Source organism: Chelonus insularis, unplaced genomic scaffold (assembly GCF_013357705.1).
Source record: "Chelonus insularis isolate UGA/USDA-ARS -01 unplaced genomic scaffold, ASM1335770v1 contig_339_pilon, whole genome shotgun sequence".
Taxonomy (NCBI): domain Eukaryota; kingdom Metazoa; phylum Arthropoda; class Insecta; order Hymenoptera; family Braconidae; genus Chelonus; species Chelonus insularis.
The window spans coordinates 645,623-669,214 of NW_023276505.1; the positions used below are offsets into that span (position 1 = coordinate 645,623).

Below are 23,592 nucleotides of genomic sequence, written 5' to 3' on the forward strand. Positions count from 1 at the left end.
TATTTCTAATGATTTTTGGAAGTGATAAAAAATTAGACGTATTGCGGTTTATTTGAATTTATTGATAAAATAAATAATCATGTATTAAAATAATAACTAAAATATTTGTCCGAAGAATGATTGAACGAAGTAAATAATTTTGATAGTCAAAATAGATCATACATTATTTCTCTGTTGCCCATTGAGGAAAATCAGACAATTTAAATACATAGACACCCCAAGTACTCCATGCAATGCATGTGACAAGAAGGGTAATCATCGTCGGGCCGATTCCGGCAATAATAAAATCCTTAGTTCTTATGTGACCTGCTTCACTTACAATTGCGTTTGGTGGAGTACCAACTGGCAAATGAAATGAAAATGAGCAGCAGAGAGAAGCCGGTAGCATAAGAAAGAGAGGGTGCACTTTGATTGATACACACTAAAAATAAAAAGATTTAAGTCAGTAATTCATTCTTGTAAATAATTAATTGAAAATATTTAGATTTAAGTTACCATTTCTGCTAATACTGGTAAGACAATATTCGCTACAGCAATATTTGCAGTCAACTCCGTAACGATTTCGCAAAAAATACAAACAATAAATAACGTTGCAAATATATTAACATGTCTTAAGTTTCCTAAAACTTCTCCAAGCATTGCTGACAACCCAGAGTCACTGCTTCCTGTAGCAATAGCAAATCCGCCACCAAGGACAAAAATTAAACTCCAGTGCATTTTTTCATGAATTGTTTTCCAATTAATGAGAGCTGGAGATGGAGCCGTTGGACGTTTGCTTGGATCCTTATCAAAAGCTCGAAAAAAATCCAATTTCGATGGTATTATGAATAGTAAAATTACAAGTGCAATGGCTGCTGTTGAGTCTTTGACTGGCCTAAATAAAGATCAGTTTTTTACAATAGATTTTTTAATTTAAGAATTAGAGTATAAAAATAAAAAAATTTAGTCAAATCAAGAGTTAAAACAATTAATGAGTTGAAGACTTACATGTTCGTGATGTACTCTGGCCATCCCGGCAGGAATCCGGGTTTTCTAAAGAACCAAAGAAGAATGACTGAAATAAAAAGAAAACCTACTATCGATTCATACCACGTAATTGGTCCAAGATCTTTATATCTCTTATTAATAACATCTGCAGCAACTTTTTCTCCCTGTTCACCAATATTTATGGCTTGAGCATCCGCACTTTGAGGCCTAAAAAGTCCCATATACATTATTTGAAGCCACAACCATGTCAAAAATCCTATAAGAAGCATGGGCGGTACATTATACAACATCCAAGAAGCAAAATTTATCCCTGGACTCCGTGGAAATCGTCTAGATAAAAAAAAAGTTTAAAATAAATTTTTTGATCAATTGATTAAATTGTAAAGAAATTTTTTTATCATTATATACTCTTCATAAATTCCTTTCAGTGTTAAATTTGTTCCACTGCCAACTATAGTTCCAATTCCACCAATGCTTGAGGCATATGAAATTGATAAATAGTAGACTAATGTGCTGTGTGTTGGTCTTTTCCGCCTAAAAATATTTTTATTAAATTACCAGTATTAAATCAATGCCAAATTTTCTGAGTTAAATACGATATTATTTTTTAAAAATTTACTTCATGTTTATTTATATCAGAAAATGAATCCTAACAATTTACTAGCAATTACAGATGATAGATTATCAATGAATAATTACTGGTAATTATTATTTAAATATGAGTACGCATTGTTATAATCTGTTTTTATTATAAAATTCTTGTTTTTTTAACATCTCCGGTATGCCTAGAATTATTCTGTTCAATTTATAAATAACTAATGTGATCTTATGTCTTCCGTATTAATTTATCGTTAAAAAGATTGAATGTGTGGATAAATTCTTAATTTCAAATTCCCTATATATATATTTACTGTCAATCTCAATGATATAAAATTGGTGTCATATCAGGTAGGATTTATTATATAATAAATCCATATTTATTTTATTGTATTCAGAAAAAAATATGTTAGATTTTATCATTTTCCAGAGAATTAATTTCTATACATTTTTCATAAGAATATAAATTTTACCTATCGTTCATATTTCTTTTTCAATTTAAATATCAAAGTTTACTATTCAAATAAACATTGAAACTGACCTTTCATGATTTTCTAATTGACTAGTATCGGATTCCTCGATTTCAAACATATTACCAAGACCTTGCTGAAAATAATATAAAATATTAATAATAATTATGATCGACTTAAATAAAAAATAATATTACAAGTAATTATATATATTGCTCAACCGTTTCTAATTCTAAAAGAACTGTTTCAATAATAGGAATCATCATGGCAGTGGCAGCAGTATTGGAAATCCACATAGATATGAACATTGTGACGTAAAATAGTCCAAGACTTAATCTAGAATCATAAAACAATCAAAGAATGGAAATAAATAATAAATAAAATGCATGACAAATAAAATGTTTGAAATGTTAAGTAATCAAATAGTTTCATACTTCCTATGACTACATCCAATAAGTTTAATGATTATCAATGAAATTCTCATGTGTAATCCAGAGTTTTCAATAACAACAGCAATAACAAGACTTCCTAAAAACATGATGGTGGTATCATTCATATAAGCATCACAGGTTTTACCTGAGCTCAATATTCCCATTAGTGGATAGAGTACGATTGGTATCATCCCAGTAATAGGTAAAGGCAAACATTCGGTTACCCAATACATTGCCATCAAACCCACTACATAAAGACATTTGTACATTCGTGAATTATCTATAATTATTATCGGCATCAAAATTAGTGGCCATAGGATTAGAATTAATGATTTCCAGTAAATACAAATAAATCTCCATAGTAGTTTGAAAACTCCATCTTTTTTTCTGCAATAAAATGCCATACTCATGAGTCAAAGGTATTTATTTATGGAATGCGTTTTAGATAACATCAAAAAGTTAAAATTCATTTATTTTGTTTAGAATAATCAATCGAATACAATATTTTGATTGCTTGGTTAAGAAAATTCCAGATAATATTCGATATTTTTAGAAATAGATATCGTTAATACTTAAATTTTGATAAGTCTTCCATAAATTTAAGTGTACTTTTCATAAAATAGTAATTAACGAAAAAAAGGATAAAGATCATGTGATATAAACTTACTGTTTAACTTCTATCTCCATTTTAATAATTTCATTTTCCGGTTTAGACGCCATCCTTTTATTACTGCTCCTGTTTCCACTTATTTAACAGCTCTGGGATTTATGAAAAATAAGTTTTCAGCACTGAAACTGTTGAAATGTTTTCAAAAATGTTGGTATATTTGTCATAAAAAGTTTATTATTAGAATGATAATTTTGTTATCTGTTTAGTTTACATGTTATTGATCAATGACATTCATGTTTAACATAATAATTCAACTTATAACGAGTTATTTTGAATGGAACAATAACGAATAGATTCTCACAATGATGTATGGAGTTGAGGAACTTGAATTTTCAGTATCTCTTGTATGCTACGAGGAAGAACTCGGATTCACGACGACTACCATGGTAAAGAGAGGCTTAAAAGTGCAGCTGTCGCTTTGGTCTCACATTGCTTCAATTGACACAAGGTTAAACGAGCATTTTTCACTATTCATACATATTTTTTTCAACTTTGACAAATTACTTAGCCACTTTCAATCATCACAATATTTCAGCTCTATTTTTCACCAATTTCAACTTTTCTGGAAATTTTAACCAAGTTTTATGTCAAAAAAAAGGTTAATTACACTTTATCTTCTCACAGATAGTTACTGAATTTGCAAGTAATAAAGAAGATGATCTGAAGAATTAGTTTTATTCATTCAACTGATAGAGAACTCCAGCTGATACCAGTTTTAATTACTGTATTAAGCTTAATGAATGTTATTCATACCATTTTATTGTTTAATAAATAATTAAGGTGAATAAATGGATCACAAATCAATCGTTAAGCAATGATTGTTTCATTCAAATTGCACTGATTGATAAGAAACAAAAGGAATAATGTTTGATCAAAGCTGTCAGTAGAAGAAAAGAAAGAGTTCGAATGTTGAAGACGTCAGAAAAAGAACTGAAGAGCCGCCCTGGTTCGTCGTTGCTTCTGAAGTCACGATGAATCCCCCTTCCCTGTTGATCGTAGTCATTCTTTCATCAGACTATTTAGTAAAAGTTTTTGTTCTAATCAACTGAATTACTTTAAAGAAAAATCATTTGTCAGAACTCTTTAATTTTATCAAATTTTACAAATTACCCTCATGTTCAAGTTAAGTATTATATTTATAGATAAAAATCTTAGATGTCAAACAATACAAGTTTATTACTTTTAGAAATAATCATATGTTTGATGTTTCATGTCATAATATGGAAATGATTTAAACAAAAAAAGAGATGTTTTTAAGAATAAAATTGTAATGTTTGAGTAATTAAAGTATAATTATTATAAATTACCAATGATATTTATTATATAACTCGTAACTGAAAATACTACAAAGATAATTGATAGATGAATGTTAACATGAAGAATATTTTATTCTTTGATAGCAGCTCAATTTCATTTAATATGATTTTTACTCAGTTTTTAATATAAAAATATTCAAATTTAACTTAAAGAAGCATGCAATTTAACTAACTAACCTCCTAATTTCATATTTGATTTATCATTTCAGAAAAATACAGAGTATATGCTAGTATGTCATTTGCATTTATAATACTTGGTATTGGAGTTCCTCTATGGTGGCATACAACATCAGTTTTACGTGTACCTCTTCCTTACTCTGGAATAGCAGATTTGTCGAATTTAGAAACCAAGTTTCAAACTAAAATTGTCATTGCTGCAACATCATTGACATATGCTGAAACATTAATGAATGAAATAATTAATTCATTGGAAAAACCAAGTAAGTTCATTTTCATAATTGAAAAAATTCAAGTAATCTAATCTCTACTTTTTTACATGTACGTTTTAGCTTTACTGAGACTAGATATATCTCACAAAATTGTTTCAAAGGATGTAGTAAATTCTGCATTTACATTGTATGACCATGAAAAAATAGCAGAAAAATTTGATGTACAAATTGGCCAATTACTATTTTTAGAATCACCAAATTTTAATCAGATTTTTATTGGTCTCAAAAGGAATATCTTCTTTCCATCGAAAACAAGTAATTATTACTATTCATTGAATTATAATCATCTCTGTAATTTTTCTAGTTAATCGATAAGCTATTTTTTTTTTAATTTATTTCAAAACATCAGAAAGTTCAATTCTTAATAATTATTTAGTAATATACTTTCTGGCTATTAGAATAGAATATAAAAGTTACTTGTGATCAAATCAATCATAATAATACTTAATTATAATTCGTTAATTTAAGAGGGTTCAGAGCTAACTCATATCCTGTCGCAAATTATTCTGAGAGATAAATCACTTCTTCTAACTCAGAATGCTTTAACGGAACCCACAATATATCGTCTAGATGAAGAAAACCGTCGACGATTTCCCCCAAGTGTAAATTATGATGTTCTCGTGACAATAATCAACCCAGATCCCGACAGGTTAAAAATAAAGTGGAATTTGTTGACATTGACTGAAGGTATTGCTTTTATTCATTTTGTCTTTTGTAATAAGAAAGATATGGATAATAAAATTTTATCAAACTAAGTTTTGTTAATATTATTTTTTTAGATTACATCGAACCATTTCTCAATCAGCTCTCTATGGTTGCAAACTTTTCTATCAAATCTCAGTGGCTTTATTTGCTTCCTTTTGCTATTACTCCAAAACAAATTATTGATAGCAGCCCACTAAGAAGACATTATGCCTTTGTAGAAGATATTCTTCCACAATTAATAACACCATTAGAAAAAAAATTGGGTATGAATTTAGTACATAAGTAGGTTATTTAATAAATATATTCAGAGTAAATAATGATAACGTTGATCCATATACTCCGTAAAAAATTTCTGTTGTTTTGTAACAAGAGATATTAGTGTTGATGGCTTAGATCATGTGATACGTTTTATTTTACTCAGTTATACATAATTTGACGGTATAATTTAAAAATAACATTGAATTCGTTAGTAACTGATTAATTCGAAATAGAATTAAAAATACATTCAATGTTCAGGTTTAACTAGTTATGCGTGTCAATGTTATTCTTATAACTAATATTAATATCATATTTGTATTTTTTTTCTATGAGTTTTGGTTAATAAAAAATTTTTAAATTATTTTTAGCATCCCAAGTCAGTCTCCATCCATGTATCAATCTCGTAATGTATGCTGTGCCTTGTAGTGAATCACCTATTTATATTTATACGAAAACTGGACACAAATCTAAGTCATTAAATAATATAGAAGCGTTTATGTCTCCAAGATGGGGTGGAGTTGTTATATCAAACCCACCATTAGATGTATGCAATCAAACAATTATTGAAGATAGTTATGATAGTGTAGTTGAAGTGGAACCTAATCCTTTACTCATTATGGGTACTTTTCTGTCACAATTGAGGCTTCTATTGGGGATTCCTGAACCTGTAAGTTTAAAATTCAAAATAATATATCTTAATCATCAGTATATTATTAATTATAGTTTGTTTTTTAATCAGGATGATGAGATTCCAAATATCTCTATTGTAGCTCTTGGAGAAACCCTTATTCGGGATTGGGAGCTCGATGCACTTCTACGAGTAAAAGCCGTTGAACAGCTCACTTCAGCTAAGCTTACTCTTCAATCACTAGCACAACTTCTTGAAGAAATCAGTAATATTGTGATTACGGAGACTGTTGGCAATCGAATAAAGAAAGCTCTGGAGCTTATAAAATTATCAGCACAAAAATTAAATAATGGAGAATTAGTAGATGGATTCCTGCTAAGCAAAGAAGCTTTTATTACTTCAGAAGCAGCATTCAGCGATCCATCACTTTTAGCTCTGTTATACTTCCCAGAAGATCAAAAGTAAGTTAAATGTTGATTTAAAGTTATAATTATATTAATTATTTTTTGTATCTTCAGATTAGGTTTGATACTGAATAATGAAAGTTTATCATTCTTAGTAATATATAAGGAATTAAAATATTTAATTAATAAAAGCTATTAAATAATAATTAATACTAATTTTTGTTTCAGATATGCTGTTTATATTCCTCTATTTTTACCTATTATGATACCAGTATTATTTTCTATCAAAAATATCAAACAATATTATTTTCCAAATAAGCCAAATTGAATAATTTTAGGTTTATAGTTGATCAGATAAAAGATGAACTAATAAAATGTACAAATGTTACTATATATCTATTAATGAAACAAATAAATTTTGTACATCAATACGTAAAGTGATAAAATGATTTTATAATTTATTAATTATTTATAAATCTCTTATTAAAAACAAAATATAACTAAACTACCCATTACTAATTAAATTTTAATTAATCTAAATACTTGAAAAGAATTTTTTTTAGTCTTTTTTTTATTTAAATTTAAATTGATTTATAAATTTATCATTATTATTCACACACAATAATTTATTTTTTTGTTCTTCACTCATCAATTTATGCACAATTGTGATTCGCTATTATATACAGATATTTAAAATATGTCTATCATTCGAAAAAATATTATAATAAACATTTTTTAGAAATAATAGATAGATAATATTATTTATACTTAATTAATTACATTATATTAACATTTACTTCAAAGTACTATTATTGTGATTTATCATTCGTCTTTTCTGTTCTCGGTTATTGATGATTTCATAATTGTTCTATTGTACATATTTAATTGAGCTTGATAAATTATTTTTTAAATAAAAAATAGATAACATCTTAAAAACATACTACTTGAAGTTAATTCTAAAATAGTTTTTCTAAAATTTATTTTGTTGCTTTTGTGTAAAAAAAATTCTTAAAAGAAAAGATATTTTTCATATTTTACTTAATAAATAAGGATATTGATAAATTGATAAGCAAACTTACGTTATTGTAAGTTTTGCCATGTAAGTAAATACATAATAATATCATTATGATAAATCCAGATTTTGAAAAGTCAATACAGTTTATCATGATGATGGTAGAAATGCTGATGATAATGATGAAGATAAATAATATGATAACGAAATATAATAATCAAATGATAGCTCTAATAAATCTTAAAAAAAAATTTTCAATGAGCATCAATTTTGATTTTACTATGCTAATGTTTCAAATACAATCATTCATATTATAAAAATTTGCGAGTTTTATCAGACATATCATAAACGTACATTAATATTTAAAAATTAATATGAAAAAATATTCATGATAAAATTGTGACTTTTACCTATCAACTAGCTCATTGATAAAAATCAAAATAATAAAATAAAACGAACAAGTATTTTGTGATTTCAATCAAGTCTGAGTAAAAATAAATTAGTTGAATTGATTTAACTAAAACTTAAAAAACAAATAAAAAAATAATTATAATTAATAGATCATAGATTAGAGAAAAAATGTCAACAGGAACTTTGAACTGACTGTATCGCATGCTGAAGTGCATCAGCTATCTTCTGAAAAACAGGTACACCTTCGCGCGTTGCGTAGTCCATGAGATACATTCTACTGCGATTGTAGTCTTTTATGGCTTGCTCTGTCAGCTGTCAATAAATAAAATGTAAGTCAACGTTAATAAATTTATCAATAAATGAATGAAATAAAAATATTCTTTTTACATAAATAACTCAAATTAAGGGCAAGCAGAATTGTTATCAATTCAAATGAGATTAATTGCTTTATTCACGAGCGATTGATTTGACAATTATTTCTTTCATTAATGAATTAATAGCCATTGTACTAGATTATATATGTTTTTATAATTTTTTCAAAAAGATAAATGGTAAATAAAAATATTTTTAAAAGATAATTGCAAAAAAAAACTCATTTGATTTATTATTTGAATCTTTACGATTGATCAAACATGTACCAGTGCTGTGTAAACTAAACTTATTAAACAGTTTTAAGAAACGAAATTAAAATATTTACCTTTTCGCCAGACACAATACAACCATCTGGCATAAGTTGTATGCAAAGAACGAGCTTTGCCCGCAAACCAATTAAATGAGCAGCTAATGTCGCAATAGCAATACTTCGTGAGTGTTGAGGCATTATCAATAAAATCATACGTGAACTTCTCATTCGTTGCAATTCAATTGATATTGTTTTCACTGTATATTCATTCATACTTGGCCGATATAAAGATAAACCCATTGATCTGTGAGAAAGTATAATATAAAATTATTATTTATCTTCTTTTGTTTATTATTTATGTTGGATTTATTTAATCATTATTTATTTAGCTTTATACATACTCTATCAATGGCACGGCAGATGATTCTAACCAGATGTGATCTTTGCCATCAACTCCGATGTATAAATCTCTTTTTTGTGTATCCGGCACGACACAATGTGTCCAATCTAAATAATGAGATGGAGAAAAGTAATCATATCTTTTTGTCCACTGTTATGATAGTTAAGAACAAATGAATGTGAACTAAAGATATCGCTTACCGTCACAACTGGTCATATTAGTCTTGGCGCGCTGCATCCATTCACTTGCAAGCGTCCAAAATTGCTCCAAGTTTATTCGTTGTTCTGCCAAATCATCTTTATTTGAAGAATTTTGTACTACATTATCATACGTATCTAAATAAGTAATAAAGTTAAGGTAATTGTATCGTTTAACGATTAATACGAGTTTATATTGCTAATATAAATTAAAAAATATATTTTACCTGGTTTTGTTACAAAATTAAAAAACTCAGAGATAGACATATTGCACTTTATCTTCAATTGCAGTTCTCTCCAGGCCTATTGAAAAAAGTTATTGATATTATGAATGATCAAAGTAAGAGTTGATGAAGAAAAATGATTGATTTTTTGTGAATAAATATGAATAAATAAATAGTTTTGCTTACTCACATCCTCCAAACGGACGGTACCCGTATCATTGGTATCTATAGATTTAAATATCTCTCTGAGTGTTCTGCATAAAACAAAAACGCCCATGAATATACAGATGTTTAGTTAAAGAAAAAAAGATACATATTATTATATCGTCATTCATAAAGATAGATACATACACCATATCAATGCCATTTTGAGCTATAGAATTCCGGGTAGGCCTCGTACCATCTTCTTGATTTAAATCTTGCACATTGATTGCTTCACGGAGAATCTAAAATTAAATAAAAAAATTTTAGTTTTCAGAAATTGATACTTTATCTCTTTAATATTTAAAAAGTAATTGTGCGAATTAATACCTTAGAAGTACCATTTAGAGCGCCAGAAATGCTTTCAAATATTGGTATTCGTTGTTTTTCCATCAAATACTCAAGTACTAGAAGTCCATTCATTAAATCATTGTATTCTCTGATAAATAAATTGAAAAATAGAATGTAATTAATTGTTGTCATTGAAAAATAAATTTAATCTTTGAAAAATAAATACATCTTTTAAAAAAAGATGAACTTACTGAGCCGAAATAGTTTCTCCTAAAATCTTTTGATTTGGTTGATAAGGATATACAACGATGATTAAGGAATGACTCCTTGTAGCTGCTAATTGAGCCGCTTCAATAATACCTGCTGTGTTTCTTGTTTGATTATCAATTACAAAAAGCAACACTCGTGCAGTTTGTTTTGCTTCATATTCTTGAGCTACAAGTTCTGGCCCCCACTGTGGGACTTGCTAAAATAACAAATAAATAAAACTCATAAAAATTTATCTGAATGGTCTTTATACATGCAAGTAGATCAATCAATTATTGTACCGGATTGTAGTAAGTTATTCCAAGTTTTTGAAGTGTTGGAATGGCTATTTCCGATCGCCAGGTTGTGGGATTACAAGATCCACCCAAAAATACTTGATAGGCCATTCTTTCTGTTAATAAAAAATTTCTTCATTTAACTTGATATGTTAACGGGTTAGGTCTCTGTTACAGCCATTTATAAAACTGTAAAATTACTTTAACTTTATAAATAATTCCAATTAACTTACTTGATCCGATTTTACGATTACTTTCTTGTCCATTACAATGCAACGAGTGTGAAGTACTCATAGTAACGGCTGCTCTGAAATTTATTGAAACGATGCCTAGTAAAGTGATAAGTAAGAAAATAAATTTTGATTCTGTAATTCTTTTGATTCGAGTACTTGCGATTTATAAATTCATTATCTTAATTGATAATGACTTTGAACTTTTTTTCTTTTGAAAAAATAACTATTTGCTATTTTATATTATTATTGTCTGATTTTTGGTCAATGAAAATGAAAAATAATGCCAACATACTTTGATATATCAAACCCCTTGGTAGTTAAATACATAATGTCTCGTTTCATCATTTTTAATAGTTCCCAACATTGAAGTTGTCCAAATATTTACTAAATAATATTAACTCCGGCATCCTGAAAACAAAAGAAATAATTATCATGATGTTAAACATTATTTATATGCATGAATAATCCTTATAATTAGATCATTAAATTAAACTATTGGTAATTTATTGGTTTTCATACCGTTATTTGCATAATTGTGCAATAATCCTTCTATGTGGATTCAAGTAAAATTGTTGATCATTATATATTATTTTATATCCAATGACTTCCAATCATTATACAGCAACTTCCAATACTATTTTTGGCGTTATTTTTTGTTTTCTGCTGCATTTTATAGAATGATTTTAAATTGATTTCGACAAGCTACTACGTGCTATCAAATCCCCTAATGAAATAGATAACATTTATTCAAATGAAATCATCAAAAACTTGCTTCTACTTTAAATTAAAAGTATAATTGAATTGGAATAAATGTCTTATTTGTATATCAATAAAATGAATGGACAAAGAATAGAAAATTTCATATAAACAAATACTTACACAAGATAAAAATCCGGGCCTTCACATACGTTTGTAACTCTGTATTGATTTCTCCCATTTTCAAGAATTATTTCATCAAAAATTCAGTATGTAAATGAGTCTATGAATTATTCTGGAAAAAAATAAATTTAGTTAAAATACACATCAAGTTTGGTCTCTGTGAACTGTAAGACATGTTATTTAGATCCCATAAGATATAGCCAAGATTTAAGCAATTCATCTACATGAATTATGATTCACGGTCATGATTCCTATCGCAGATTTAAAAAAATAATTATGCTGGTTGTGTCAATAAAATGACGACATCATTTAGCCCTTATGTTAAATGTTCACGTTTTATTTACATATTCCATACATTCTTATCAGCTTAATTTATCACAACTAACCTGTATTTCTATTGTTAAATATGGATAATGTTTCCATGTTGTTACTTTTTGTGAAATTTATTGCTGTGTTATACTTTATTTAGTAAAAAAAAAAGATTTTATTTTGTTTAAAAAACGGAATTTATGTTTTTAGTAAAAACTATTGTTCTAAGAGCGATAAACTTGATTAATTCTTGTTTTCTCTTGGATGAATCTTTTGTTTCCTTCAGTCTATCTTTTGATGACAATACAAATTATAAATCTATGGTTATAATTATTCAAACTGTCCGCAAAATCATGGACGACAGCAACCTTGCGTACTCGCGCTATTGCTCATACTTATTTATACACACCGTTATATTTAAAATGAAAGAATCAACACACGGCATCGTGCGCTCAACTCTCAAAAGCATCAGAAACGAAGAGTAAAGTGAGCAGTATACACGTTTAACCATATGATTTTTTCATTTATCGTTCCTTTATCATGTAAATAAATAAATGAGGAAATAAATCATTACACTCTTAGATATCGACTTCTACACAATTAAAATTTGATATAAATAACACAATCAATCAGTTAGTTTTTTAAGTAGATTTGAAGTAAAAATTCAGTAAATGTTTCTTAATTATAAGTTAAACTTATTTAGGTGAACTCACTTTCTATATTCTATTTATTCTTTCTTGGTTGATGTTTACAACTTCATTGTTAAATACTTGATTTTGACATTTTATTACAGCAAAAATGAAAAACAAAACACAAGTATAAACAACATCAGTTACGTTTCACTTGAAACTTTCTCCACAGTTTAGGTTACTAAAATAGTATAGAAGTCAAAAAGGTTGCTCTAAGCTAATCTTAAAATGTTTATAATCTTCGTGTTCACTAAAACGATGAAAGAAAGAGTCACTCTAACCAGTCACACTTTGATGATAGTGAAGGTGGCGACATTTTCTTGCGATGCTGTTTTGCACCCGCAGCAAATTCACGTGTGCGATCTGCAAGACGCACACGGACTAAAGAAATGACGTAAACCTCTAACAATGAAACGTGATGTCACACAGTCAACTTCATACACTGTTATAAGCTGCTAGCTATCGTAGCCAACCATAAGTTTTGATTCTCCCTCCTGGTTGTTCACATTCTTTCTCTCTTCCAACGATTTTCTAGGTTATGATTTCATCTCTACCATTGACGTATACTTATCTCTGTCTTACTCATATCAAAAATTATAAAGCAAGAGCAAGATAACAATAAGGAAGAATAAGTAGGGGATAAGAGAAAGAGAAAGCACGCAACTCAAACGATCTGTCGATTATTTTCTTGGTCAAATATGGTCTGAGATAGAGATTTTATATTATATATAATGTATAAAATATTAAATCTAATTTGATTTTAAATCCATTCGATGTTGTTTTCTGCTGTTTTATTCTTCCGGTTACTTGCATTGTCATTACCATTATTAGTCATCAATTTTTTGAATTTTTTTTATTATTGAACGTCAGAAGTTTATGACATTATGTATAAAAATTTTTCTAATTTTATTTGTTTTACCTTGTAACTGAATACATCACTTTAATTTATAGACGTGACGAAATGCGAAGAATCGCATGTTACGTTCAATAATAATATATAAATAATGGTAGGAAACGTTATCAGTTAGAAAGACAAAGGGGTGTTGCTCATAAAACCCGGAAAATTAAAACAAAAATAATTACTTACCCAGAAACGCAATAGTAGGAAAAGTTATCAAAGTAAATCAAATAAACAAATGGAGTAATACATTTTAACTTACTATTTGATTAATGAATTTCATAAAAAATGATAGAACTAAAATTAATTAATACCTATGTCGTTTAGTAGATTAATATATTTAAAAGCTGTTTGAAGCAGTTTATTAAATTATTTAAATAAAAGAAATGTCGAAATGTCTATGAATAACATTTAGCTATCATTATTTAAATTTTAATTAACTAAATATCTGATAATACAATAGAATTAGTTCTTTATGAGGTATGTTGTAAGCTAACTTGCTTTGAATCAAAATTTTATCAAGCTAACATTAATTCAAGAAGATAATCATGAATATTGATTAAGTTCATTAAATCAATAATATTTATAAGGTCTAAAACTCCTGAACTTGCATTTCAAACCATTTGATATACTTTTTTGTTGAAATTTATCCTTATATCATTTGTTATCATTATTTACTTCGTTTACGTAGTACTTATTTTTATCATGATGTAAGATTGTAGAGATCACCCTTTATTATTAAATTCTGACGTAAAATGATGAAATGTTTTTTTTTTTCCTTTCCGTAAAAACTACGGAAGTTAACAAATGTTTTTCTTTTTTTATAATGTAAAAATACATTTACTACATTTGAATTTTTATTTGATTATTTAAGGCAAACGTATTGGAACAAATATAATTTTAGCTTACCTCATATCTAGTTTTTTCTCACATTTGTTTATCGATTCGAAATTCGTCCTCGGAAATCACTACTGCTCTCTAGTAATAGAATAAATTGTTTTTTTCCATAAGTCGTATATTTCGATATATCGAAAGTGGCAGAAAATCAAACTATTTAGTCAATTTCCGTCACCATAATTTCTCTGTTGGTAACATTGAAAATGCTATTATTCAAACTTCACTATGGCCGGCATAAGTAGACAAGTTATAAGAAATAGATGTATTTCTTTGATTTCACGTAATTTTTACTCAGTTTTACGGCAATTGCAAGGAAACAATATAACACAAAGATGTAAATATAGTAATTCTTCTGTTGAATCAGGTAAACACTCTCATTGTTATTATGAAGAGTATTACAGCAATATCTAGGTTATATTTTCAAGTAAAAAGAAAGTGAAACAACACTGAAGAAAATTAAAATCGAATTGATGACAATTATTGAATTGTTTTTAAATAAATAAAATAGCTTTTTAAAAAAGTTTCTAAACTATTACACTATCAGTAATTCAATAATAAAATAATACTTTTCTTTAGAGGAAGCAGATCCAGCTCCATTCTTTTTTAATGAAGAAATACAACAAATGCTCAAAGTACTGACACGTCGAGATTTGAATAAAGTTTTCAGAGTTAAAAAAGACGGTCAACCTATTGCGGATCCTGAATATCAATTCATGACTGATAAAGAGCTTCAAGCAGTAATGAAAGATGCCGAGGAAAGAGCTGATAAAAAATTGCAAATGCCACCAGTAGTAAAAGAAAGAGAACCAATCACTACGATTATCTCTAAGGACCCAGAAATTCAAGGATATGATACGTGCAAATATGTTTTTACTGACATTACTTATAACGTCAGTAATGTAAATCGAATAATTGTTGTAAGAGATTCTAATGGTATTTTAAGGCAAGCAAATTGGGATGAAAGATTTCGAATGAATCAAATTTATTTTCCGCTCGAAGGAAGAGAATACTATGTACCAAAAATGTTTTTTGGTGAACATCTTCAGGTAAGTGAACTTTTTTTCTGTAAATACAATAATTGCTATGAATAATTTGCTGATTGCTTATCATCTACACAATATAGGATTTATTAAAAAGAGAAGAATACGAATTTATTTTGGACCGAGCATGTGTACAGTTTGATCCAGATGATCCGGATTATCAACGAGTCACAAAAACTGTATACGATCATATAAACGAAGCGAGTCACTTTAAAAAACTAATCTCTACGAGGCATTACGGCCCTATGGTATTTCATTTAGTTTGGAGAAAAAATATTGAAAATTTATTATTACACAATATCAAAAATGATATAATCGAAGATGCTGCGCTATTGATTAAACTATATCACAAAATTCATCCATCCGCAAAGTCAGCACAAGTTCAATGCAATGATAATCATATTCAATTGATTGAAAAGTACGTAGAGTTAGATTCAACTAATGAAGGTAAATTGAGAGCAGCAATAAATGCATATAAAGAATTTGACAAAGCACGAAAAGAGGTTGAAGCAGGGATAAGAGCAGCCCATGGTTTAAAATAAATTATCCAAATTGTAATAAAATAATATTAATAAAAAAAATTAAATTAAATATCAATGGTTTCTTTCGTATGATCCTAACTTCGATTATTTTATATGTCAAATGAAAGTTGTTAAAATATCAAGTAATAACAATTTTAAAATTCTGAAGAATGTATTGTTCTAAATTTAGTAGATTTTTGTATTAAAAAATATATTAATAATTGAGATAAAATTTACATTTGAATGTTGTGCTTTATTCGTTGTTCTTAAGGTTGTTGATTACTTCATTAGTTAATACTTGATTATTTTATTATATATTACTTACAAACATTTACAAATGTAACAATTCAATTCAATTTGGCGTACATGACTGTCGAAAAACATTACATTCATGTATAATAATAAAATGGTTAACACATGAGATTTAGTTGCTGCATAAATATTATGCTCTCTTTAATTTTAATTAAATAAATGCAAAAATTACAGGCATCTGACAGTTTAAGAACAGATTTTAAATTTAATAAGATATCGCACAATTTATGATAAAGTCTAAATAAATAATTCGCTATTGCAAGGCGAATAACCATGCATAAAAATGATTTTTTACAAATTTAATAACTATAATAATATAAGATATATTTATTAATAATAATAATAATTAAAATCATTAAAATAATAACGACAACTATGAAATATCAACTGTAATAGCCGTTGCGTCAAATTTATAACGACGTATTAATGAGATATCAATAAGCATTCATAATTCTGTTACTTTGTCAGCATAACGTGCGTTTATAATATGCATTTTACTTTTATTCACCGAACAGGCTAACAGAAAATGTGCAATTCATGTTAACTATATTTAGGCCATTTAAATAAATGTGTCGGACCAATTATGTATGAATTAATTTTTTTTTACATCTATATTTTATATGATTTCTTATTCTTTATTTTCGTTACGTAGTTTCGTCATAGCATGGGTAAAAAAGGAATTGTAGAAAATGTGATTTTTATCAAGTCTACTTTAATACAACGGTTGTCCCTTTTTTAATTGTCTTTTAAAAATAATAAAAAAAAATTGCCAATAATTTTAATTAATTTACTGTATAAAATGTCTACTATCCTTCATTTTCCTTTTCAAACTTAACATTCAATGCTGTCATTTTACATAAATTACGTGACTTATGTGTACATATTTTATATATCTACAATGATGAATTGTAGTCGTTATGGCTATGATCTACATTTTTGACATTATTCAGGATGACTACTATGAGATTGAAGAATATAAAGGAGGTTTTAGTGCTTTTTTTTTTAATTTTTATTTTAAATGATATTTTCTTGTTCTAGATATTCATTTTTCCATCATATTGTGCATAATACTGCAATGAGTAGAACTGTTGAGCAATTTCTCGGGTACCACTGAAACTGACTTTGATTTAAAATTTCCCATAGAAAATTTCTTATAGATTCGAATACTAAATTCATCCAATTTTCTACTCTTATACTTTTTTTCCTGTAATTTATTGGCTCTCAATATTTTTTTTCGTATTTATTGGAGTTTATAAGACGTTTTCAATAGGATTGGGAAAATTGTATTTGATTGAAAATTTTCCACAAAAAGTCCAAGTAAAAGATATGCACAGTATTATAAATTGTAAATAATTTTCTGATATACAAATTATTGTTCCCTGTTCAAGATAAATTGACATAAAAATCTAAAAAAATCTTTTTACCATTTTGCGAAATTTGAATATTTATATTTCTCATCAAGTTGAAAGAAAAGTTTCAATATATTTAATATTGCAGGACATTGGCACATCTAGTAATCATATTTCTGTGAACTCTAGTTACTGTTTTTTTCGTTTTGAATTAGCATTTGAGAAAAATTTAGGGGCCAAAAGTAGTAATATAAATCATCGATTTACAAATGGATCTACTTGATGTTATCATCATCATATGCACAAAGATGCTCTAACAAAACAAAATTTAACAGGAAATAGCATTCAGTCGCAATTGTGATAAGTAGTAATACATTGAGTATTCAATAATTTTTCATTTACGTCGTTATTGTTTATGTGTACATATTTATTTATATATTTATATATCATATTATCTAAATATTCCATAGTATACTAAGTTTTTATTGACGTAAAAAAAATTACTGTTCGTTTAAGTAGACTGATAAGCGGTGATTGATGAAAGATTTTTGAAAAAAAAATATTCATTACTTGGCACTCTTATGTAACTTTAATGGTTGATCCTGCATTATTTTTTTCCGTATTGATTTTTGTCATCGTAAACTGAATAGGCAATAGTAAATTGTAAGCCATAAAGTTTTACCATATTCCACAAGTTGATCCTTCTTCAGTATTCAGATTATTTTCTCTTTGAAAAAACATTAAACTGTATGAAGTCACTGATTTCATATGAGAACAGTTAATATTCCTTATATATTTAGTACTTATTCATTATTTATAATTGTCACAGAATTATTTATCTATAAGTCTGTTTGAAAAACATTTACGTAAGAAGTAGAATTTAAATTCATTTTTATTTTATTATTTTTTAATTAATACTGGAGTTACTTAATGAATTTTTCGATTACACACAAATGAATCACGTTCATAGTGTACCGTTAAATTCAAGCAATTTTTTGTTTGATGAATTATGACGAGTGATTTATTTTTTAACGATGATACCACATATTATGATAATTTGAAATTCTCATGATGATGACTATTATCATTAATAATAATAAGAATATTATTATTATTAATAATCATTTAAATTATTTTAATTATAACTCTTAGTAACCGCATTAATAAAATACGGTTTTTATTACACTCCAACAAATCCGGCAGCATTTTGTTCGGTTGCAAACGCATTACACCTATTACTTACTGTAATTTTTATTAACAAAAAATTACATAAGTTTCGGACAGCATTATGTACTCTGCAGTGACATACATCTAATAATGTGACAGCCAAAACCGAGCAGTTTAAATACCTTATCTCATTAAATTCGTCATTAAGTTACAATTAATTATATTATTTTTAAATATTACATTTATTCAATTTCTAAATTATTCGTTTCTCTAATAAACATGATCGTTCAATAATAATAATAATAATTATAATAATAATCATCATAATAATTACTTTTTTATTATAATAGTCATTATTTATACGTTAAATTAATTTAATTTTTAAAGTGTGTCGGTATAATTGTCGCAACATTCGATTAATCCATTTCACACTCGTTTTGTGAATTAAGAATTATTTATATGACTTTTATACCTTCATTTATTTACTTATTTGTATTTTTCTAAATTGTTTATTATTAAATCAATTATGCGTATGAATATGTATATATCATTAGAAAATCTCTAAATAATCACGTTTTACTTTGTTATAAATTTACATTATAACAAAACAAATTTTCTCTTCTTAAGTAAAGATATCAACGACAATATAATTTTTTGTTTCAATTTGTAATCTAAAAGGGTTACATATGTGATATTTAATTAGACACGTATACCCTTAAATAAAACTCAATAATATCCGCAATTCTTGTGCTTCAACAAAGGATTAAAATTTTCTTTAAGTCTAACTTGATAAAAGATTACTCTAAAAATTAACTTTGCCTTTAAGCCGTCTCTTATTATTTTTGTCGAGTAAATTTTATTATTCAATCTTTGTGTCAATAATTATCTTTGATGGACGCGGATATTTAAAATGTTGACGATCGATAATTAGACAATAATAACATTGTTAACTGACCGCTAAAAATGTCAGCAATTTTTGTATGATATTATAACTTTCATTAAGCCAACATACTTCAGTTCTCGGTCACAGAATATCAGTTTCATAAATCTTATTTGTGGTTGTTTGGTTCCCTGTAGCTGGCATGACGGCATTTTGTGATTGACTTTCAACAGTTGTTGTTGGTGCTGTTGATGCTACTAATGATGATTGATCATTAGAATTACTCTTAGTAATGGCAAGGCTTGTTAAAGAGCCAGAAGTAGCAGCACTCATACCAAGACCCATTTTAGCAAGCAGATTACTTTCAGAGCCAGTTTTTTTCAGTAGATCTGGAGGAGCTGGAGGAATGGTCGTCAAACCCGAAGTGTTTCTCTGAAGCTGCTGTAATCTTGCGTATTGTTCTTGAAGAGCTTTCTGCTTACGTAAAAGTTCTTGATGGCGTTGTTCAAGTTGTTCTTGGCGTTCTTTTTTATTTTGAAGACCTTCTTGAGAGTTGATACTTTCACAAGAGCTAGAATTAGAAGTGGAGAGCATATTGTTTGTTGAAACTTGCTTTTGAGCTTCTTCAGCATTCGGTGGAAGAGCCATTGGAGGTTTACCAATATCTTTAACGGGACGACCTCGTCTCAAAGTTCCCGTAGGATTTCTAGGTGGTAATTGAGGACTCGTAGGACTTGCTAAAGGTGATCTAGAACTAGTTCGTGGTGGTGGTGGCGGTGGTACTCTTCTAGCTGTTGCGAGTTGTAGTAATTCTGCATTTCTCTCAGGAACAGGTGGTTTCTGTGGTGGTATTGTACCATCAGATACTTGAATCCTTGCTATTGGTGGTGATGTATCAGTGTCTGAACTTGAAGGGTACGAGTGTAATCTTCTCAGTGTGTTACTAGACCCAGGGGGGATGATTGCTAAACTGCTTGATGAATCGATGCTCCCTTTTCTTCCTATATCTGATATATTTGGCGCTCTACTATGAGTAGATTGTACTATTTGACTCGCAGATCTTCCGAGTTCTACCATTGTCGGTATATGATTTATTAATGTTTGACTGGTATTTGACACTTGACTCAGTTGAGATGATGGTCTTGAAAAGGTCTGCAATTCGTCTAACAGAGCGTCGAGTGCGTTCTCCGGACGCTGCTGATGGGGGGTGGATGATTCACTAGGGTTGGTCCCTCCCCCGATGACGCTCGTTGACCCCACGACAGTGCGTTCCGTTGGCACAGGGGCAGTTGTCTGTTTTGTATCAACAAATAAATATTTTAATATTTGTCTTATAAATAAAAATAATTTTTAGTTGGATTTTTATGTGCATTTAAATTTTTATTAGTTCACATCTTAAAGCCTTCTTCATTTAAGTGCAAATTTCTATAAAAAAATTTTCCAGCAATAAATCTATCAGTTTAAAAATAAGAAGGCTGATAAGATATTTCTCTCGTGTATAAATTATAGACGTAATCACGTACATGAAAAAATATAATTTTTAAATGTATTTTTATAAAGCTTTGTATTATTTACTGAGGAGAACACTTATTAAATTGATTGATTATTTACTTGAAATACTTTCATGTACGATATGAATCAGTATGACTAACTCATGCATATGAAGATGTGCAAAAACGTGCATGCGAAAATATGATATAAAAATGAATAGACGAGGTGTGTTATTAACGATGTTAACCAATTATTAATAAAGAAACTAAATAATTAACGAAATAAATACCAATTCGGTTAGATAGTTACCTGTGGTCAATAATGTTTATTTGTGTGGTGTGGGTGTTACAAGTCAGTACTCATTTGGGGCTCTTTTACAGTAGACACCGATTGCTGTCCAATATTAGTCAACTTAAAAAGCAAACAAAAACAAAAATTCAAAAGAAATTATAGGAAATAGTCCGTTCTTTTTCGGTGAGCTTTCATTTCTATTATTTAATTATTTCAATAAATTTGTTAAATCATTCGTCGTTTAGTTATCTTGTCAAGAAAAAATAAATCATTCAAATACCTATGAAATCGAATATTCATCAGTATCATCTATATTATAATAAATAGAAAAAATAAATTTTCAAATTTCAATTATAATTATAATTCATAGATATTTATCATAAATTATTTTACAGAAAATTCCTCGTCATTTCTACAAGACAATAAAAAACAAATTAATAGTGCATCTATTTATTTACCGATGGTGAATAAAATTCACGTTCATGCATCGTGCTATTATACATCATGCTGAAAAGTCGTCTAAGTCATGAATAAAGTATAAACGAAATTGGCGAATGAAAAAAAAAAATACATAGACAAAACCTTCAGTCCAATCCTTATAGTAAGGCAGTAGTAATGGAATTAGAGAGAAAAAAAGTGTATAATATTCGATGAAAATAAAAGTATCTGACAATTGGTTTAATAAAATAACTCAAACTCTCTTTTAATGGTAAAACATAAAATAAACAAAAAGGTTATTACAAATAATACTGTGAAAATAAGTGAACGATAATCACAAAGTACTAAGTTAGACACATTTTATGATAAACCAAGCCATAAAAAGCAAAATTATTCAAATTATACGTCTTAAATTAAAATTAAAATAAACTTAAGATCAATTACATTGGTAATTAATCACAATAATTTACACTATTACTCTACAGCTTTATTTTTAATGATAAATATAATTAGATTTTTTATTTAAAAAGGGTGTAGCGAAAAGAAATGTCGTCGTTTTTTTTTTGTTATTTCTTGTAATAAAATTATTTGGAAATAAAAAACGATAATACTTCTTTTGTCACCCATATTTACGGTTAATTGTTAGAATAATTTTTTTAAAGAAATTTTTTATGTGTAGATAGCAGTGCCAATTGATCAACAAGAGTGTGGGCAGTTGAAATAGATGAGAAGAGAAGGAGGAGATTGTAGTTTTTGGCTTGACAGATTTGATCGCATTCGATAACCACGTGATTGTTTTTTTTATTGAAGATAAAGTGTGCTATATTTTTGTAGGAAATCTAATGTAAACCTTAAATATTAGTACTACCTTACTATAAGAAGTGGATTGGAGCGTGTTTTCTTTTATTGAATTGCAGAATAATCTGAATTATTATCACGCTATTTTATTTATTAATACTCTGCTATCGAAAGAGTATTTTAGTTATATACAAATACTTTTATTTTCATTCTATTTTTTTTTACTTTTTATTATTTATATTACTTGCGTAAATTATATGAAGATTTATAATTATAAGATTGGCAGTAAATTAGCAAAATAAATTTTAAAGAGCTTTTATAATCGAGTTTATAAAGAATTAGAATAGGAATTTTGCAATAGGCCGAGAAGATCGATTTGAAAAGAAAAAAAAATGCAGTAGCGATAGAATTTTCAGAGGCAAGATACGACATGTTGCACGGCAAAATTGGAAATTTTATCATATGCCTTATTCCTAAAAACACGCTAGTAAAACTTATAAAAAATTCAGCGTTAGTGTTGTCTTTTTTTATAAATATATATTTTTAAAACGTTCAAAAACACTGAAAATATTTAATTCAATATAA

At 27.7% G+C, this 23,592-nt stretch overlaps 4 protein-coding genes across 15 annotated transcripts in view; 2 read left to right on the top strand and 2 right to left on the bottom strand.

Moving 5' to 3' along the window:
* Positions 1 to 49: 49 nt before the first annotated feature.
* On the bottom strand, positions 50 to 13,718 carry LOC118066285 (protein I'm not dead yet-like). The gene is given in 22 exon segments (XM_035082205.1): positions 50 to 421; positions 496 to 874; positions 988 to 1,317; positions 1,396 to 1,521; positions 2,126 to 2,190; positions 2,276 to 2,390; positions 2,489 to 2,872; positions 8,387 to 8,411; positions 8,515 to 8,650; positions 9,036 to 9,264; positions 9,362 to 9,695; positions 9,785 to 9,860; positions 9,972 to 10,035; positions 10,133 to 10,227; positions 10,313 to 10,421; positions 10,525 to 10,739; positions 10,822 to 10,931; positions 11,049 to 11,122; positions 11,341 to 11,456; positions 11,568 to 11,772; positions 11,928 to 12,039; positions 12,950 to 13,718. Coding segments are annotated over 19 exon segments (3,177 nt in total). The 5' UTR covers positions 11,394 to 11,456; positions 11,568 to 11,772; positions 11,928 to 12,039; positions 12,950 to 13,718; the 3' UTR covers positions 50 to 163.
* On the top strand, positions 3,485 to 7,332 carry PIG-S (phosphatidylinositol glycan anchor biosynthesis class S). Of its 2 annotated transcripts, none has more exons than XM_035082268.1 (8): positions 3,485 to 3,603; positions 4,681 to 4,911; positions 4,981 to 5,175; positions 5,389 to 5,607; positions 5,700 to 5,888; positions 6,252 to 6,550; positions 6,623 to 6,972; positions 7,144 to 7,332. In XM_035082268.1, the coding sequence occupies exons 2-8, from the start codon at positions 4,704 to 4,706 to the stop codon at positions 7,241 to 7,243; spliced, it is 1,560 nt and encodes a 519-aa protein (XP_034938159.1). In that variant the 5' UTR covers positions 3,485 to 3,603; positions 4,681 to 4,703; the 3' UTR covers positions 7,244 to 7,332. The 2 variants fall into 2 exon arrangements, with proteins under 2 accessions (XP_034938159.1, XP_034938158.1); XM_035082267.1 differs by lacking the exon at positions 3,485 to 3,603 and adding an exon at positions 3,972 to 4,277.
* Positions 13,719 to 14,915: 1,197 nt separating the features above from the next.
* On the top strand, positions 14,916 to 16,351 carry mRpS22 (mitochondrial ribosomal protein S22). Its single transcript, XM_035082270.1, has 3 exons — positions 14,916 to 15,084; positions 15,297 to 15,766; positions 15,844 to 16,351. Exons 1-3 carry the CDS (start codon positions 14,946 to 14,948, stop codon positions 16,300 to 16,302), a joined length of 1,068 nt encoding a protein of 355 aa, XP_034938161.1. The 5' UTR covers positions 14,916 to 14,945; the 3' UTR covers positions 16,303 to 16,351.
* Positions 16,352 to 18,135: 1,784 nt separating this feature from the next.
* The window catches only part of LOC118066351 (coiled-coil domain-containing protein AGAP005037), a 76,058-nt gene continuing 70,601 nt past the window's right edge, over positions 18,136 to 23,592 (bottom strand). For all 11 annotated transcript variants that reach the window (XM_035082331.1, XM_035082336.1, XM_035082335.1 and 8 more), the window contains one exon: positions 18,136 to 21,282. In XM_035082331.1, coding sequence (XP_034938222.1) covers positions 20,134 to 21,282 — 1,149 coding nt within the window. In that variant the 3' untranslated portion in view covers positions 18,136 to 20,133. The remainder of the gene's footprint in view (positions 21,283 to 23,592) is intronic.